The following is a 13,604-nucleotide window of genomic DNA, read 5'->3' as shown; positions in this document are numbered from 1 at the left end:
GTTTAGCTTGCGGGTATGGTGGGTTCCACCAAATGGTCTTCAAGTGTCGAGCCGTCCGCACACACCTGGAATAAATTCCATCGGTCACGGTCGTGTAGTTCTTTTTATACAGTGTCAGGCTCGCAAACGGACATTGTACTTTGCATACTTGGGGGAAGCGGCCGGTGCACGCTGGGCCTGGAGTTTTCTTTGGCTAAGCTCTTAAATGAGAAATTAAGTGTCTTTCATGGTTCCAGCACTGTTCAGACCATCTCCTTCAACTCGCCTGCTCGAGTTTGGTGATTTTAATTGTCTTCTTGCCTCCAGGGATTTCAGACATCATCTGGCGCTACCAGAAACGGTCTCACCCAGCGTCCGGCGCCGTGTGGCCCGGTCAGGCCGGCGCTGAGCTACGCATCCAGACCCCAGCGCGCTCGGCTACTGGGCCCTTGTCTTCTGTCCTCTTCAGGTCGTCAGCCTCGTTAGGGCTGGGTCGGTCTTAAATCCCCACAGAACCATCTTGTTTCATTGATTTCCTGTTTCCACTGTCACTGATTTCCACTCCTGACTTCAATATTTCCTTCTTTTTGGTGCTTTCGGTCTTATTTTGCTCTTCGCGTCCTAGTTCCATGAGGCAGGAACGTCAATGATGTTGAGGTCTTGCCTCTCTCTGATGCGTATACATATCCCTTCGGCTGCATTACCGCAGACCACACACTTTGGTGTTTTGTATCATTCTTCTTCAGGTCAGTTCTGTGTTAAAAACAAACACACACCCCGCGGTCCTCCCCCTACACCCCTGGATCACTCGCCGGAGTGCGGCTTTCTTCTCAGCGTTTGCAGGGTTTCCTGTCGTCTTGCCGTGGTCTGAACACAACGCCGTGATCTCGGCTGCTCTGGGCGCGCCGGGGTGTGTTTTCCGCCCAAGCTGGGAGCTCCCTCAGGGGAGGTCCCCTACTTAGAACACAGGATCACTCCGCGTCACTGGCCAGGCAGCCCGTGGGGACGGTGGTGGGCGCGCTGTGGCTGTCCTGCACCGGGCTGGCTCCCTGCCCAGCGGCACGGTGGGTCGTCCGGAGGCCAGAGGGGGGGTCTGCAGCCACACCTGCGGCGGCAGCCTCCCCACAGCTGCACCGGCCTCCGCCCCATGTACTTTGTGGCTCTAACAGCTGCCATGAGCGCATCTGGGACGGTCACATCCTCCCAGGGGACTGATCCCCGCCTCTAGCGTGTCCCCGCACACTGTCCGCTGCCACCACGCCTCTGCTCAGAGGTCTGCCTTCTCAGATGCAGCCCCGTGTGGTGCCCTTGGTTGGCTGCTGGCCACACTGCATGTCCGCTGCCACCGGCCCACCGACCCGTGACTCTAAGTGACTTTCCCATAAACAGCACATGCTTCCATCGGCCTTTTGTGTCCACTCTGCCCGTCTTTGCCTCCCACTCTGTGCACGCACATGTTACCGTGTCTCACGTGATCTGTATAATTAGCCTACTCGTTTGTGTGTGTTAAGGCCACAGCCTGCCGTTTTGTTGTCTTCCTGTTCGCCTCTGTTCCTTGTTCTTTCGTTTCTCTCATCCTGCTTTCCTGTGGACTCTTTGAACACTTTTTTTTTAAACATTTTATTTATTTATTTGAGAGAGAGGGAGAGAGCATAAGCAGTGGGGAGAGGGGGAAGCAGGCTCCCCACTGAACAGGCTGATGCGGGGCTCGATCCCAGCACCCTGGGATCATGACCTGAGCCGAAGGCAGAGGCTTTTAACCCACCGAGCCACGCAGGCGCTCCAATAAATAAAATCTTTTTTAAAAAAACCCTCTTGAGGGGCACCTGGGTGGCTCAGTGGGTTAAGCCTCTCTGCCTTCGGCTCAGGTCGTGATCTCAGGGTCCTGGGATCAAGCCCCGCATCGGGCTCTCTGCTCAGCAAGGAGCCTAATTCCCCCTCCCTCTCTGCCTGCCTCTCTGCCAACTTGTGATCTCTGTCTGTCAAATAAATAAACAAAATCTTAAAAGAAAAACAAAAACCCTCTTGAGTGTTAGCTGGGGTTAACGTTTGTTTCATCGTCACACACGCCACCAGGCACTCAGGAGGAGAGCTCGCTCTCTGTCCTTCCCATGCTCCTTCTTTCCTCCCGGTGCCCCAAGAGGACGCCCTCATCATGTCCGTCCTGGTGCAGCGACGTGCTTTACCCAGGCTTGTGGGGCGCTGGGCAGGGGCGGGAGCCCTCAGAGTCCCCTCACTCAGGGTGCATTTCTCCGTCGCTCCTGTGCGCGTGCACGGACACACGGCCAAAGCGGGGGTCTTCTTGAATGAAGCTCACTTTCAACACCTGGAACACGGTGCGCCTCCTTCCAGCCGCGGGCTCTGGACCAGAAGAGCACTGCGCTTGCCCTCAGCGTTCCCTGTAGGGCTCGCGCTCGTCTGGCTGCTTCGATGATCTTGTCCTCGGTGCTCAGAGCTTACAGCTCAAGTGTCCGGACTTGGATTTCCTTGGATGTTGGATCTTCATGTCCCTGTCTTTGGCCACGTTGGGGAGCTTCAGGCATCATTCGAGTACTCTTTCCGACCGCTCGCCCCTGCCCCTCTTCTGGGACTCCGGTTATGTGAACAGCAGATCTTGTGTTGTTACCCCCAGGTTCCTGAGCCTCTGTCCAGTTTTACCCAGCGTTTTCATTGTCATTGTAAACAGGTTGAGTCCTTTCTGTGGACCCATCCTCTGCCTCACAGGGACGTCCGCTGTCATTTCGGGCCACAGATAATCCGCCCAGCAAGTGTTTCATTTCGATGAGTCTGCATCGTGCTGTGATTTTGGTTTTCTTCTGTGTTATAATGTCTCTTTCTTTACTGACATTTTCCATTTGCTCCAATATAAACTGTTACTCCTTATGGAAGCTTTTCGAGCACGACTGATTTAAAGTCCTTGTCTGATAATCCCAGCATCTCCGCCTCCGTTTGGGCATCAGCCGGTTCCTCTTTCTTATTCTGGTTGTGCCTTTCCTGGGTCTGGGGTTTCCTTGAGTTTCCTGGTAGGACGGGGGATTTTTTTATTGTCCCCAGAACAGTCGGCCGATTTCGGTTCACATTCTGTATTTTAGCAGGTGGCCGTCCTGTTCGGGCTCACCAGGCGGGTCCTGGGTATGCTCTAGTGGCCTGAGGTTTCCGTGGCAATGGAACGTGCAGAGGTCCCTGCGGGGCCATCCTGGAACTCTGGCCGGGGGCTGGGGAATCTGGTCCTCGAGGAGTACTTCCTGGGCTGAAAGCCTGTTGTGGGCACCCCCTAACCAGTGCTCAGGTTGGGGCATCTTGGTGGGGCAGGAGGGCCAGTGAGCCTGGTGGGGAAGGAGTGGGCCTCTCCCTGATCCTCCTGCCAGTTCTGGCAGACACCCCTAGGGTCGCAGTGGGACTCCAGCCCCATATGGGGATGAATACACCCCCCTGGTCCTCTTCCTGGTAGCAGGCTGGGGGCAGGCAGGAGGAGGTCAAGACACGTGATCCTGGACCCCCTTATGTGGGGCTGCTCTATTGTTCTTCCAGCCCTGGGAACCCCCACCATGTCACCTCACTCTTTTCATGTCCGAGAGTTCTGGTTGTCTCTGATTTCCTGCATTTATTGGCAGTCGGGCAAAGAGACAAAGCTAGGCCACAAAGTAGACAAAGCTAGAAGGCCCTCAGGGCATGCTGAAGGGCTTTTGGTTTCCGGAAAGTGTGTGCAGGCCAGATAGTAGGGTTGGCAGAGCAGTGGGGTTAAGAAGGACTCTTAGCCCCGGCTGCAGCACCGGCGAAGGGCGGGATTGGGGTGGGGGGCAACTTAGAGGAGTCTGGGAGGCGCAGATGAAGGTGTGGGGAAGAGGAGGGTCCGGGTAGGGGATAGATGAACGGGTCTCCAGCGTTTCCAGAGCCTGAGAGGGGTGCAGGATGCCGGCTCAGGCTGGGCAAGGCGGGGCTGCGGCCTAGGGCAGGCAAGGGGGTCAGCTCCACGGTGCGTCCCGGGCGCCGCACGCAGAGACAGGGTTGGGGAGACGCCCCGCCCCACCCCCATGACAATGACCGCTCTGATTCCCTGCCCCCGCCCAGCTCTGGGTGGCGACAATGGTCATCTGTCTCCTGGAGCCGGAGCCTGGCACTGGGCGGGTGCGAGCGCGGGAGGGCCCGGGAGGAAGCAAGGGCACGGCTCGGGGAGGCTCGAGAGGGCTTGAGGCTCTGGGGTGCGGCCGGGGGCGGCCGCAGAAGCGGTGGGGGGCGTGGCTTTCCTCTTCCTCCGCCTGGAGTCCGGGAGCCGAGCTGCGGGGCGCACCCCCCCTCGCCATCCCGCACGGCTCGGTCTCCGGTTTCCATGGAGCCGGGAGGCGGTTGCCACGGAGACCAGCGTGCGACAGCCAGCCAATCGGCGTGGAGCTGCGGCTCCGGCTCACCTCCTGGATGGAGGCAAGGGGGGCGCAGGAGGCCCGGCACCCGGACGGCGCCACCACCTCCCCCGGGGCGCTGAGGCCCCTGCGCCCTGCGCGCCGGCGACCCTCCCCACCCCCTTCTCTTCCAGGCCCGGCTTAGGGTTGATGTTCCCTGGGGTCCGTCCAGCTTCCGACCGGCCCCGAATCCCCTGGCGTCCAGAGGGGAATGCTGCAGGAGAGGCGGGGCCGGGCAGCGCGGAAGGAGGGCGAAGCCCAGGTCGGGGAAGGAGGAAGGCCGCCCCCCGCCCCAGCCGCTCCGCAGTGCTTGGGGCGCACGCGCACGCTCACTCGGGGCGCCGGGCAGGCGGGGCGGCGCTGACGTCATCCGATGACCCACCCACCCACTACCCCCTGGCCGAGGGGCGGTGGCCGCGCAGGCTCCGCCGGACCGACGCACGGACAGACCGGGCACCGAGGGAAGGGCGCACGGTCAGGCCATGCCCGGTGAGGCTGCCCGCGCCGAGCTGCTGCTGCCGGAGGCGGGCAGGCCCGGGCCCCGCACAGGTGAGGCCTCGGGCTGTGCCTCCTGCGTCTGTCTCCGCCGCCCTGTCCCTGCCTGTCCCCTGTCTAATCCCTCTCCTGCCTGTCCCCTCTGTCCTTCTCCCTTCTCCAATCACCCCTCCCCCACCACTCCGTCCCCTCTCCGGTCCTTCTGGCGCCTTGCCCTTTCGAGCACATGAATGCTGACCGCCGCCCCCTCTCCCGCCCTGCACGTCCCAGCTCAGGACTGCGGGGAAGGGCGGAAACGGGATGTCCTCCAGGAGCCGGGAGCGACGCGAGGGCCTGTGAGCATCCCAGGGCTCCGTGGCTGTCGGCCGGCATCCTGCCCTCTGGGCCGCCGCTGTTGCCCCATTGTCTGTGAGCAGCCGCGGGCCCTGCACAGAGGTTGGGGGTTCTCCACTAAACCCCATCATCAGGGGCACCCGCCCCTTAGAGGCCTGAAGCTGCCTCAGGGCTGGTGGCCTGGGCAGCTGGAGCAGGACTGGAGCTGGAGCCGGGGGAAGCCCAGGCGACAGGCTGTGAGGGTGGGAGGTCTGATCCCCTGGGGGAGCAGGTCTGGGGGCAGTGCCCCGGGGCGCAGGCAAACATCACTGGAGAGGCGAGGTCAGCAAGTGTGGGTGGCAGCTGAGGGTGTCTACCTGGGTCTGGAAGGACCAAGAAGGGTGGCCCAGCAGGTCAGCCATGAGTGACCCTTAGAGGGCCAAGGGCACCTTGCTGTGGATCAGTCACCTGGGAGTGTCACCAGAGCTGGGTCCAGCGGCCTGGGCTCCCTCTGGGGTCCAGTAAAGCAGGTGGAGGACTAGGATTCCTCCGACCCAGGGCCTCAGGCTGCTTGATGACCTTGAATGCTTCTAAAAACCTTTGACTTTTGACTTCCCTTTCTCATCCCCCATGGCCTGGCTCTGCCCTCTCCCTGCCCCAGGACGGGAGGGCAAAGGGACCACCCGCTCTGAGCCCGGTCTCCTCCCGTCCCCGCCCACCACACCCACCTCCAGGCATTCGGTGTCTGTCACACGGCAGTGGACCCAAAAGACCCCATTCTCAGGATCCCCTGGCCACCTCAGAATTGCAGTAGTGCGGCCCCCGCGCCCGAGGGACCGTCCCCCATTGCTGCAGGCCAATGGGCAGTGGAGGGCGCTACCCCTTCGTAAAAGCTTCCCCCCAATCCGGGCAGATTGTTGACTTTGGCAGACAGCTGAGGCACGAACATACTTGTGGGGCGACCATGGGTAGGGAGCAGGAGCCCCTGAACGGGTGGTCGGGGCCCAGGCAGCCCATGACGCTGCCCTGGGACCGGCTTGCATATTCCCGCGGGGCGGCTGCCACCACGGAATGGCCCGGCTGGCCCTATCGTCCTGGAGCCCGTCCCCCACAACTGCCCTCTCCCACGGGACCCCACCCCCACCCCCACACTCCAGCTCGGCCTCCGTGGGACACGCAGCCTGAGGACGCATACACAGTGGCCCCGCTTCTCTCCTCTGTGAGCAGGAGTGAGAGCAGAGCCAGGTGGCACCCCCAGAGGCTGGCCTCAGGTATGGGCAGCAAGGAGAGAGACAAGGCCAAGAGGCGAGACCCCCATGCACAGGAGGTGAGAAACCTAGATCATCACAGGGCCAGCAGGATGCAGGTGTCCTGCCCCTGGGGGTTTCTGAAGTAGGAGGTCAGGTGAGGTCACCCGCCAGGTCCCAGCCAGCCAGTGTCCACAGATGGGTGCTGGTCCTGGCCTCAGGATCCATGCCCCCAACCCCTGGCCCCAGGCTGTTCCCCCGGCATCACACCTCTCGGAAATTCTCCCCCAGACACTCCTGGAGGATGCCTCCCCTTCTCACACCCCTCTCTTTCCACAGAGTCATCCTGTGATGTGGCCGTGGCCACCACCCCAAGAGGGGACCGGCTGGAGCACTGTGCCCTGACCCCTGGACCCAGCGCCCTGGCCCTGGAGTTTCTGCCCAGCAAGCCAGGTGCCCGGCCCCCACCCGAGGGAGCCAGCTGGGATGCAGGGCCGGGAGGCACCCCCTCAGCCTGGGCAGTCCCCACAGAAGGCAGCCCCAGCCTGGGTTCCCCCGAGGCCCAGCCTGCCGGCGGCCCTCCCCCAACCACCCTGGAGCCCCGGATCGTGATGGGCGAGGAGACCTGCCGGGTGCCCCTGCCGTCCAGGGCAGCCCTTCCAGAGCTCAGGGACTGGGAGGGTGGGCACCCCAGCCTGGACCCACCCCCCGAGTTGTGTTCTCAGGGTGACCCTTCTGTGCCTTGCCCTGCCCCAGACCCTGACTCCTACTTCACGCCGCCCTCCACTCCCACCGAGACCACCTCTGCCCTGCTCCTTGGGCCCGGGCCCCGCAGGGAGGCTGAGCCAGGGGACTCGCCGCCTGCCTCGCCATCGGGCTCCTACATCACAGCAGATGGGGACAGCTGGGCCTCGTCCCCATCCTGCTCCCTGAGCCTGCTGGCCCCGGCCGAAGGGCTGGACGTCCCCTCAGGCTGGGGCTTCTCCCCGCCGGGCTCTGTGGCTGATGAGCAGGAGCTGTCTCCCGCGGGGCCCCCGGGCCCCCCGTCCCCGGAATCCAGCATCTCGGCCGACAGCAGCTCTTCCTGGGGCCAAGAGGGCCACTTCTTCGAGCTGGACTTCCTGGCCAACGACCCCATGGTCCCCGCCGCCCTCCTGCCCTTCCGAGGCAGTCTCATCGTGCAGGTGGAGGCTGTGGAGGTGGCGCCGAGAGTCCCCGAGGAGGAGGAGGAGGTCCCTGTCCCTGGAGGGGACCCAGCCGGGGAGGGCGAGGACGACAGCACGTTTGCCTCCTCCCTGCAGTCCCTGTCTGACCTCTCCATCACCGAGGGCATGGACGAGGCCTTCGCCTTCCGGGACGACACCTCGGCGGCCTCATCCGACCCCGACTCGGCCTCCTATGCGGGGGCAGACGACGAGAGGCTGTACAGCGAGGAGCCCCACGCGCAGCCCGCCGCCCTGCTCCAGGACACCCCTGGCGAGCCCGCTCCCACCGTCTCTGCGGCGGGGGCCGGCCGAGCCTCCGAGAGCGGGGAGCCGAGCACGCGGGTTCCCGAGATGGGCCAGGCCTCCGCTCCTCCCGCAGCGCCTCCCGCCCCAAAGGAAGCCCCAGGCCTCACCGGGGAGAACCCCTGGGCCTGGAGGGAGGACGCGGGCTCCATCTCGGGTCTGGCGTCTGCTGCCGTGGGCACGGCTCAGCCCCGATGGGAGGATGACAGCGCAGCCTTAGGCCCAGAGTTTTGGACCTCCCCGGAAGAGGGAACCCTCACTCCAGGCCCAGACTCTCTGCAGAACCTGGAAGAAGCAGGCCAAGGCCCTGACTCTGAGGCCACACCTCTGTCCCTGCAGGACGCCGGCCTCCCCTCAGGCCAGGCGCCCGCCGCCACAGTCAGCCCTGTGCCCCAGCCGGGGGACGCGGACAGGACCTTACACCAGGGCCCTGATTGTGAGGCCACACCTGTGTCCCTGCAGGACGCAGCCCTCCCCTCAGGCCAAGGGACCCCTGCCAAGGCCAGGCCTGAGACCCTGCAGGTAGATGTAGGCTGCGTGCCAGGGATCGACCCTGTGGTCACTGCAGCCCAGCAGGAAGGACGAGTGACCTCGGAACTGGGGCCAGCACCCGAGGAGAGGGACACAAGCTACACGGGAGGCCTGGAGCCTCCAGCCCGGGACCAGGCCCAGCTGGATGGACTGGAGCCAGCTGCAGACGCCGGGGTGCCCTGGACCTCATGGGACACCTCCAAGCCTGCCACGGAGGCCACAGACCCCCTTGAGGCCTTGCAACACCCCAGGCCTGCTACAGATGCCGTGGAATGCCCTGGCTCTGACACGGAGGCCACAGATTGCCCCAAGCCGGTCAGGGAGACCACAGAATGCACAGAGCCTGCCACGAAGGCCACGGAATGTCCACCATCTGTCACAGAAGATACAGAATGCCTGGAGTCTGGCACAGAGGCCCCGGAACATTCCAAGCCTTCCATGGAAGCCCCAGAATGCCCAGAACATGCTATGGAGGTCCCAAAATGCACCAAGCCTGCCAATGAGGCCCTGGAACTCCTTGAGCCCACCTCAGAGGCTCCAGAATACCCTGAGTCTGCCACAGAGGCCCTAGAACATTCTGAGCCTGCCCTGGAGACCCCGGAACATTCTGAGCCTGCCATGGAGGTCCTGGAATGCCCAGAGCCTGCCATGGAGGCCCCAGACCATTCTGAACCTGTCACAGAAGCCCCGGAATGCCCAGATCCTGCCACGGAGGCCCTGGAACATTCTGAGCCTGCCACGGAGGCCCCAGAAGACCCAGAGCCTGCCACAGAGGCCCTGGAACATTCTGAGCCTGCCACAGAGGCCCCAGAAGACCCAGAGCCTGCCATGGAGGCCCCGGAACATTCTGAGCCTGCCACGGAGGCCCCGGAATGCCCAGAGCCTGACACGGGGGCTCCGGAATGGCCAGAGCCTGCCATGGAGACCCTGGAACATTCTGGGCCTGCCACGGAGGCCCCAGAAGACCCAGAGCCTGCCACGGAGGCCCCAGAACATTCTGAGCCTGCCACGGAGACCCCGGAATGCCCAGAGGCTGCCACGGAGGCCCCAGAACATTCTGAGCCTGCCACGGAGGCCCCAGAACATTCTGAGCCTGCCACGGAGACCCCAGAACATTCTGAGCCTGCCACGGAGGCCCCAGAATGCCCAGGGCCTGCCACAGAGGCCCCAGAACATTCTGAGCCTGCCACGGAGGCCCCAGAACATTCTGAGCCTGCCACGGAGGCCCCAGAACATTCTGAGCCTGCCACGGAGGCCCCAGAACATTCTGAGCCTGCCACGGAGGCCCCAGAACATTCTGAGCCTGCCACGGAGGCCCCAGAACATTCTGAGCCTGCCACGGAGGTCCCAGAACATTCTGAGCCTGCCACAGAGACCCCGGAATGCCCAGAGGCTGCCACGGAGGCCCCAGAACATTCTGAGCCTGCCACAGAGGCCCCAGAACATTCTGAGCCTGCCACGGAGGTCCCAGAACATTCTGAGCCTGCCACGGAGACCCCGGAATGCCCAGAGGCTGCCACGGAGGCCCCAGAACATTCTGAGCCTGCCACAGAGGCCCCAGAACATTCTGAGCCTGCCACGGAGGCCCCAGAACATTCTGAGCCTGCCACGGAGACCCCGGAATGCCCAGAGCCTGCCATGGAGGCCCCAGAATATTCTGAGCCTGCCACGGAGGCCCCAGAACATTCTGAGCCTGCCACGGAGACCCCGGAATGCCCAGAGCTTGCCATGGAGGCCCCAGAACATTCTGAGCCTGCCACGGAGGCCCCAGAAGCTGCCACGGAGGCCCAAGAACACTCACAGCCTGCCACAGAGGCCCTCAAATGCCCCAAGCCTGCCACAGAAGCTCCAGAACTTTCTGAGCCTGCCACGGAGGCCCTAGGACATTCAGAGCCTACCACAGGCACCCCTGGGTCTGCTATGGAGGCCACAGACCCACCCAAGCCTGCCTCCATTAGAGAAGAAGTAGCTGAAGGTCTGTTGGCACCTAAGCAGGAAACCTGTGCCAGTGCCTGTGTCTTTGCTGGTGATGGGGCCAAGCCCCATTTTCCCCCAAAGGAGGACCCAGGGAGTGAGAATCAGGGGGCTGGAGGCCTCAGGTTAACATCCCACAGTGCTAGGAAGGCTCCTGGGGATAGTGGCCCAGAGGTACATCTTGCTGCTCACCCAGAGGTCGGTCACACATGGCCCCAGACCCCAGCAGAGGAGGGAAGAGCCAACCCTGAGCCCAGGTCTGTTGTGGTGGCCTCAGAAACTAGGCTGGCTTCCTGCTCTGAGTCTCCCCCAAGGTCTGTGGCCAGGCCTGGCAGGGGCTGCCCCAAAGAGCCCGCTCCCACCACTCCAGCACCCTCTTGGCAGCTGGAGCCCATGCTGGGCCCAGGCAGTGAAGTGAGGGCTCAAGTAGCTCCTGGAAGTCCCAGCTTGTCCCCACCACAAACCCCCGAAAGCCCTAACAGGGGTCTGCCCAGCATGATCCAAGACAGGCCCCTCAGCCCAGAGCCCGCTGTTCCTGGGGTCCCCACAGAGGCAGCCCCATGCCCCATGGCACCCCTTACCCCCTGCCCTTGCCAGGGACCCAGGGAAGACTCGACGGAGGGCAAGGAGCCCCCGGGCTCTCCCGGCCTCCAGCCACCACGTGCAGGAGCCCAGCGGGCAGTGGCTGCCTTCTCAGGAACCACAAAACCTCCTGGGGCTGGGCATCGAGTCAGCCTCCCGCCCCACTCCCCCCTCCTCAGCCCCAAAACAGCCCCCACGGGGGACACCCATGCCAAAGACCAGGCCCGGCGGATCTCGCCCCCCTGCCAAGTGCCTCCTGGCCCTCGAGGGCTCCCAGCCGCCGAGCAACAGGATGACCAGGACAGCCTGGAGGAAGGTGAGGGGGGCCGAGGGACCGGAGCACTGTCCCAAGCCAGGGGCCAGAGGGGGCAGGTGGGCGGGCCGTAGGGATGAGTTACGAGGCAGAAGCCGTCCTCACACGCACACGCCCCCACCCCATGCCCAGACTCGCCCCCGAGGGCTCCGGGATCCGGCCAGCACTCAGACAGCCACGGGGAGTCGTCGGCGGAGCTGGAGGAGCAGGACCTCTCGGGAGCGCAGACGGCACAGTGCCCGACCCAGGTGCCGGCCCGGGATGGGGGAGGCTGCAGCCCTGGGAGGGCCCCACCCCACCCTCCCTTGGGTGCTCAAACCCTGTCCTCCCCAGGCCCCAGCAGGCGGCAGCAGCGAGGAAACAGTGGCCAAAGCCAAGCAGAGTCGCAGTGAGAAGAAGGCCCGAAAGGTGGGTGGGGTCCTGCCAGGGCCACTCCCCCGGGAACGGGCGGGCTGTGTAAGGGGACCCCTCACACCCAGTGGCTGACAGACGCCACCGGTGGGGCCATCAGGTCGTGAAACTGCTGGGGCCAGAGCACCATTGAGACCATGCCCACAGCTGGGGTCCGGTATCCCACCCTACACCTGGGGGTCGGGTGTCCCCACAGGCTCTACCCAGAGCCCACAGAGGGTCCCCTAGAGTTGGTGGCAGAGTCCTTGTTCTCCCATCAGTGTGCTCTCTCCTGGGCCTACCCGCTCCTCCCCACCCCAGCCTGGGACCCCCAGGCTGATGCCCAGGTCTGAGCCCCCCGTTCCCCCAGGCGATGTCCAAGCTGGGCCTGCGGCAAATCCAGGGGGTCACCAGGATCACCATCCAGAAATCCAAGAACATCCTGTTTGTCATCGCCAAGCCTGATGTCTTCAAGAGCCCGGCCTCAGACACCTACGTGGTCTTCGGCGAGGCCAAGGTCTGGCCGGCCGCAGGGGGGTGAGGTGGGGACCTGGGGCATGGTCTGGGCTGACCGCTGTGCCCCTGCAGATCGAGGACCTGTCCCAGCAAGTGCACAGAGCTGCTGCTGAGAAGTTCAAAGTGCCCACAGAGCCGTCTGCCCTGGTCCCCGAGTCTGCGCCTGGGCCTCTGGTGAGGCCTGGGTGTGAGGAGGAGGAGGAGGAGGAGGAGGAGGAGGAGGTAGGAAGCAGGGACACGGGGGAGGGCTGGGGAGGCATCTCACGGCTTTTTCTGGGGTGGGGGCAGCCCCAGAACCTGCCGGCTTGCCCCCCTCCAGGTGGATGAGGCAGGACTGGAGCTCCGTGACATTGAGCTAGTGATGGCACAGGCCAACGTGTCGAGGGCCAGGGCCGTGCGGGCCCTGAGGGACAACCAGAGCGATATCGTCAACGCCATCATGGTGAGTGGCAGGCCCCCCTCGGCCCCCTGCTGCTGGCCCTGCCGGGCCCCTCCCCAGCCTGCTCTCTCTGTCTCCTCTCTCTGCAGGAGCTCACCATGTAGCCAGGAGCGCCTCAACCGCACAGCTCCGTCCCTGCCCCCAGCTCCGCTGTTCAATAAACAGGTGTCTCTGCACGGCCTCTGCTCTGGCTCCTCCGCGCTGGGCGCGTGCTCTGGCCAAATGGGATTTGTGGAGGGGCAGAGGGGCGGAGACGCTTCCTGCCTCCGAGCAGACTGTCCCAAAGGGTGGTGGTCTGGCCCCCCTTGGGGGGTGTGGCCTTCCGGTGGCCCCAGAGACTGAGAGTCCTCTCCCCACCATGTCCCCCGAGGGCGGGATCCGTCCAGTGACTCCAGAAGGTGGGGGGGTCCATCCCCCCTGGCCCCCACCGTGTCCACGGTGCCCACCCTGCCCAGAGACGGTGAGCAGGCACTCAACTGTGGCCCAAGCGCGGGCCTGGGGGCTGGGTTTGGGAAGGAACTCCCCAGCCTCGCGGGCTCTGCAGCTTTAGCCAGGGAAAGCCATTTCCTGAGTGTGGGGACAGGCAGTGACCAGTTCTTGGCCCTCCTGGCACCCAGCTCTGCAGTGGCCGTCCCTGCTCTCCGTGCTCCCTCTTCTCCAAAGTCCAGGGACCCACAGAGGTGGGCTCTTGGAGAGAAGGGAGTGGCTCCTGCCGTCTACACAGGACACTCAGAACTGGTTCCACAATCCATCCACCCTGGACTGCCTGCTATGGCCACTCACACCCAGGGTGGGCTGGCCCTGCCTGGATGACTTCAGCTCTTCCAGATGCTTCCAGAGCAGGCTGATTTGCATTCCTACCCCATTCCCCTTAGCTCTGCCGGCCTGGGTCCACGACCAGCTCCTGGACACCCCACG

At 63.9% G+C, this 13,604-nt stretch overlaps 1 protein-coding gene across 19 annotated transcripts; it reads left to right on the top strand.

Moving 5' to 3' along the window:
• Positions 1–4,382: 4,382 nt before the first annotated feature.
• Positions 4,383–12,870, top strand: NACAD (NAC alpha domain containing). 19 transcript variants are annotated; one of them, XM_047694315.1, is made up of 12 exons: positions 4,386–4,928; positions 6,773–9,336; positions 9,397–9,504; positions 9,925–9,984; positions 10,045–10,146; positions 10,177–11,344; positions 11,474–11,589; positions 11,675–11,749; positions 12,102–12,248; positions 12,320–12,469; positions 12,567–12,689; positions 12,776–12,870. In XM_047694315.1, the coding sequence occupies exons 1-12, from the start codon at positions 4,862–4,864 to the stop codon at positions 12,788–12,790; spliced, it is 4,695 nt and encodes a 1,564-aa protein (XP_047550271.1). In that variant the 5' UTR covers positions 4,386–4,861; the 3' UTR covers positions 12,791–12,870. The 19 variants fall into 19 exon arrangements, with proteins under 19 accessions (XP_047550261.1, XP_047550258.1, XP_047550257.1 ...); XM_047694305.1 differs by lacking the exon at positions 9,925–9,984 and having other exon boundaries at positions 4,383–4,928; positions 9,397–9,864; positions 10,045–10,116; positions 10,207–11,344; XM_047694302.1 differs by lacking the exon at positions 9,925–9,984 and having other exon boundaries at positions 4,384–4,928; positions 9,397–9,864; positions 10,045–10,116; positions 10,147–11,344.
• Positions 12,871–13,604: the final 734 nt, after the last annotated feature.

The sequence above is a fragment of the Lutra lutra genome, chromosome 11 (assembly GCF_902655055.1).
Source record: "Lutra lutra chromosome 11, mLutLut1.2, whole genome shotgun sequence".
Classification (NCBI taxonomy): Eukaryota; Metazoa; Chordata; class Mammalia; order Carnivora; family Mustelidae; genus Lutra; species Lutra lutra.
This window is presented reverse-complemented; position numbering and strand designations above follow the sequence as displayed.

Bases quoted from the DNA above. Each gene is read 5' to 3' on its own strand.
- NACAD (XM_047694318.1), top strand. From the start codon at position 4,862: ATGCCCGGTGAGGCTGCCCGCGCCGAGCTGCTGCTGCCGGAGGCGGGC. The intron at 9,757-9,966 runs GCCCCAGAACAT...CCTGCCACGGAG, and splicing joins ATTCTGAGCCTGCCACGGAG to ACCCCGGAATGCCCAGAGGC. The intron at 11,590-11,674 runs GTGCCGGCCCGG...TGTCCTCCCCAG, and splicing joins CGGCACAGTGCCCGACCCAG to GCCCCAGCAGGCGGCAGCAG.